Source organism: Diachasma alloeum, unplaced genomic scaffold, assembly GCF_001412515.2.
Source record: "Diachasma alloeum isolate Michigan unplaced genomic scaffold, Dall2.0 Dall_scaffold_00690, whole genome shotgun sequence".
In the NCBI taxonomy this organism is placed as follows: domain Eukaryota; kingdom Metazoa; phylum Arthropoda; class Insecta; order Hymenoptera; family Braconidae; genus Diachasma; species Diachasma alloeum.
In genome coordinates this window covers 293,399-298,385 of record NW_021680822.1, presented here as the reverse complement: position 1 = coordinate 298,385, position 4,987 = coordinate 293,399, and the positions used below count along the sequence as shown (strand labels likewise).

At 41.4% G+C, this 4,987-nt stretch overlaps 1 protein-coding gene across 1 annotated transcript; it reads left to right on the top strand.

Annotated features, from left to right (window-relative positions):
* The first annotated feature begins 3,490 nt into the window (after positions 1–3,490).
* On the top strand, positions 3,491–4,719 carry LOC107044227 (fibronectin-binding protein A-like). Its single transcript, XM_015266033.1, has 2 exons — positions 3,491–3,538; positions 3,916–4,719. Exons 1-2 carry the CDS (start codon positions 3,491–3,493, stop codon positions 4,717–4,719), a joined length of 852 nt encoding a protein of 283 aa, XP_015121519.1.
* The last annotated feature ends 268 nt before the right edge of the window (positions 4,720–4,987 follow it).

The following is a 4,987-nucleotide window of genomic DNA, read 5'->3' as shown; positions in this document are numbered from 1 at the left end:
ACAAATCCTTTAGGCGCCATTCCTGAAAAAAAACACAAAGAAAGGTGAGGAGACTATAAAAAAAAAAAAAAAAACCTCACCTCCGGTACTCAATGAGGATTGCACCCGCAACTTCTTGCAACTCCGACCGGCGAGCGCGCCAAAAGGCCCACACCGACCCGAACTCCTCAGGCCAAACCCCGCCCAACTCCCACAACCAGCGATCCGCCTCCTACCCTCTACCTTTTAGAAAGTCAGAATTCTGAAAAAAAAAAAAAACGGTAACGAAAACTAAATGCGAAGCAAACAATACACGCAACCAACAACAAAAATAACTACTCACCGAAACACCCATATCGCCACACCTCGCACCCTTGAGCAGATGCGCGAGGAGGGACGGCACCTCCACCGACATCCTCTCGGCCGCCCTTTCGAAAATCAGGGCCCAAAGGACCTTGCCTCCCTGCGCCCTAATGACCCCCTCGCCCCACCGCTGTAGGACCTCGAGGCCGCCAACATCCGGAAATAATTCCATCCTAGAATAGGAAGAAGAATAATTAAGAAAAAAAAAAAAATATATATATATATATATATATGTAACTGAGAGGATTTATCAATGCGGAATAAAACAACCACTGTAGTTCACCACCATCTGAAATAAAATGCCGAACACAATTTTTTAATGATAAAAAAATTGAAATAATCTCTTAAGAATTCATTGAATATATATTTTAAAAATCATTAAGAAAATAATACATGACGATGTGAAGAAAAACATATGATAATGATGAAAAATAATCTTTTACATAATTTCATCCATGTTATATATATATAAAAAAAAAGCGGAAAAATGATAAAACATGATAATACAAAAGAAAAAAATAATTTCACAAGAGTTCATTCGTGACAGTCCAGTTTTCACTCAAAAATATCATTGAAATCACTTTGATCAGTCCCGATACGATGATAATAACATTTGAACCATTCAGACAATCCATACGCATTCGCGAGAGCACAACAGACGGACTCATCAGGTGTTTTGAAATTCTGATGCACTTTGGAATGTGGGCAGTCCTTGATGTAAAAATTGGAAATGTTTGGACAATTGTAGTCATCCAAATTGATGATTTTGTAAAAATCCCCCAGTGATAATTGTTGCAGGTATTTCACTTTTTCTAATCCTTTAACGTAAATTTTCATCACACTTTTATTCAGAAAACTTTGAAAAACTTTTTCAATGTCATCATAATCACATTCACCAATTTCCCACAATATTCCATGATAATTATGTGTGAGCCATCTGTTGGTTCGGACATCCATAGCCTCGAGATCAGTCCAAGCGCACGGTGGGCGAAATACAATGTGTTGAGTGAAACTCGCCTCAATATCCGATGATGATTGCACTGCCACAACACCCAACTCTTTCAAAACAAAATTCCCGTTTCTGCGGAACCCTTGTAGATCAATGATCAATTCCATGATATCACTACTTTTACTTATAAATTTCTAAAAGACTCAATAAAGTCAAGCAGCATGTAAGCTCCTTCCAAAGCGGTATCAGTGCCGTGCTCGCTCAAGACAGTCACCACATCATCGTCTGCTCCACCGTTCTCCAAGCCCCTCACTGGCTGCCCTTTCCCACCACTGGCTTGCTCCATCTCTTTCATCTCCTCCAACGTTTCTATATCTGCACTGCCCTCCAGCCCATTGGATGACTCACATATTGGGTTGTCTTCATCCTCCGATGAACTGCTATCTTTGTCAGCACACTTTTCTGCTAAAGCCCCTTTAATGAAGATGAAAAAATCATTGTTTTTCATGAGGATCGTGCGGACACCAACTAGTGAGAGATGAACATCAGTAATACCATCCGTTGCTTGCACCGCTTTTTCAGTATGATAGATCAGCGTAGGCACTGGAAGTTGCATGAACCATTCCAAGGGGATGTAGACATTGTGTAGGAGACAATAATAGGAGGTGTCTGCATCAGCTGCTCCTGCTGCATCATCAAACGATTGATAAGTCTGGTCCCACATAAAAAAAGATATTGGTTCTGACATCTTCAAAATGTTGATTCATAAAATTTTTAATTGTAGTCGTCAATTTGGGGAAAATGAATGATAATAATTATCGAGTGGTATTATTGAAATTCAAGAGAGTACTGGTGAGGTTTTATATTGGAGACTCTGAGCAGTGATCTCACTGGAGGAGGGGATTGTTCTTTCGGAGAACTCGTGGTAGCATGAAGACTCTGTATACACTACCAACGTTTATATTGATACAGAGGGCACTCTACTATTGGTGGAGGAATTGAACTGCTTGAAGACCCTGCCAAAGCGGGCCAATGAGTGCGACAATAACGTAGACGTGCAATGCTTGGATCCTTCTTCATGCTCTCTGATAACTTCTCCCAAGCTGCATCCACAGTGGCTTTGGCAACAGTTTTTATAAAACATTTTGGAAGAAAAGAAATTTCCTCACTCGTCAAAGAATTTAAATGTCCAGTCTGACAATACTTTGTCAATGATTTCTCCAAGCACCCAGCATCGTACTTGGTAAACCACTTCTTCAAACGTTGCACATTGACCACTGCACAATGAAAATTAATAGGACCTCCATTAAAAAGACTATGATGATAGACACACTTTGTTTCCACCTCCACATTCTCCAATACCGGACAACCAAAATCATCCAAATCAGTGATAGGTATTGCATTCTTGAGAATCTTCTCTAGCCAATTTTTCTTCTCCAGACCTTGAACGTAGATGTGTTTAACATCCTTCACCATAGCATTGATAAACTCACTCACTCTATCATACTCAATTTCTCCAGGAGTATCCCAATGTAGCCCATGATAATGACGGGACAACCACTGATTCATTTCCCGATATTTAAGCAATAAATCCTCCCATTTGTGGGGTGGATCCACCAAAACTGACTCATGAAGAAATTTTCCATCATCATCAAGCTCCAATGCTGATACTGCAAATTCTTTCAAGACAAACTGGTTGCCAAAATCTTTGAAACCCTCGATATCAATAACCACCGCCATGTTGCTATGATTCAATTGTAAAAGTAACTGAGAACTTTGCTCAGTCTTCTTGTTTCATCATCACCGCCCCTCCCTGGTTTTTAGCATGAGAGGTAGTGGACTTGGTGTCTGCATACTGTCTTGGAAATGTTACTTCAATAATTTTGTTATTGTCTGGACAAATTACATGATCTGCTCTCGAGATTCCAGGGAGAGATGTCAAACATAGCTGGACAATTTCGTTGGTGTTAGCACAGTAACGGTTTTCATTGAATGCCCTCGCATCAACAAGAGTCTGTGAAATTTCGCGAATTATTTTTCCGTTGGAGTCCTCGGAAGAAAAAATTTGTCTGGAGGTTTGGTAAGATCAAATGGTCATGTATTCATAATATTAATCCAATAACCGTTACGATACGATGATGACGTTTCTTCAAAGTTTGGTTTATATTTCGTGGCATGATGCAATAACCGTTGAACAAAATGGCGTTTGAGAGGAGGGGTAATACCAACGTCTCCATCGGTAGGCTAGTATGTTCTTCGGTTTTTATCCGAAGTCTCCCTACCTCCTCGATTAAAAAAGTATGAATAATCAGATGGTGGCAGTCAACCCGAAGATGACGCTTTCGTTATGAAGACCCCGTCAGTCAGTTTTATAAACCCCATGCTCGCACAGTGCAGGACATTTTAGATTCAGTGAGTCAAGTGCAAAGAGTTCTACTGCTATGTCTAGTGTTGGTGGATCTCCAACTGAGCAAGTTTCGACTTTGGAGATAATTACAATTCGTAATTTTGTGGATAACGTGAGGAGTTCTGAAAAAATGAAAAGAGATGTGCCACTGAGAGTGATGGGATCAGTGCACTCTTCCAATTCAGAAAATGAGTACGATAGTTTAACTAATGAGTAGTTTGTACCTGGTGTGGTGGATTTTTCTGCAACTTCATCTGAGGCCGGAGATCCTGAGGGCACCTCCGAAGTAGAGACATCAGATGGGGAGGCATCGGACCAGAAGGAGACATCAGATGGGGACTTACCTGTGAATGTTTCATCTGGAAGTTCTACTCCATTGCTTTTGGACACATCACAATCAACAATTGTTCCAGACTCAACAACTGATGTGTCAATCGAAAAGCCTGTGGTTATTGACATGCCATCTGACAATATTAATTCTGTCGAGGAGAAAGTTGACAATATTCCCGACTCACCAGAGCCAGCAGAGGAGGATGTTATCAACATTCCCGACTCACCGGAGAGTCCCAAGCCAGCAGAGGAGGATATTATCAGCATTCCCGACTCACCAGAGAGTCCCGAGCCAGCAGAGAAGAGTATTTTGAATGTTCTCGATTCACCAGAGAGCCCCGCACCAACAGAGAAGGGTATTTTGAATATTCCCGACTCACTGGGGAGTCCCGAACCAGCAGAGAAGGGGATTTTGAATATTCCCGACTCACCGGAGAGTCCCGAACCAGCAGAGAAGGGTATTTTAAATATTCCCGACTCACCGAAGAGTCCGGAGGAGGATATTCTGATCATTGATGAGTCATCAGAGAGTCCAAAGCCAGCTGAAGACTATTTTACGGTGCCCGAGACATCGGTGATCATCTCAGAAAAACATCAACCTATGGACGTAGATTCATCGGAGGTGTTGGTATCAGATACCAGAAGTGATGAGTCAGCATCATACAGTCCAGCACGATCATCAGATGACTAGAACGATGATAATGATGATGATGAGCAACTGCGTGTTTTCGTGCCAGAGGAATGGAAGAGTCAATTGTCTGAGAGACTCATGAAGAAAAAACTGAGAGCTATTATCAACAAACACTTCAAAATTGGTGGTACTTTCCTCACGCTTAGAGGTGTACGAACTAAATTGATCTTCTGTCCTCACGGCAATGTATTTTTCAAGCCAATGAGAGCCCACAAACGACCTGAACGATTGCCCGCAAACTTCGAAATTCATCCAATTGTAAGTATTA

Coding starts and splice junctions, on each gene's coding strand:
- LOC107044227 (XM_015266033.1), top strand. CDS start 3,491: ATGGCGTTTGAGAGGAGGGGTAATACCAACGTCTCCATCGGTAGGCTA. Junction 3,539..3,915: donor ACGTCTCCATCGGTAGGCTA/GTATGTTCTTCG, acceptor ACTAATGAGTAG/TTTGTACCTGGTGTGGTGGA.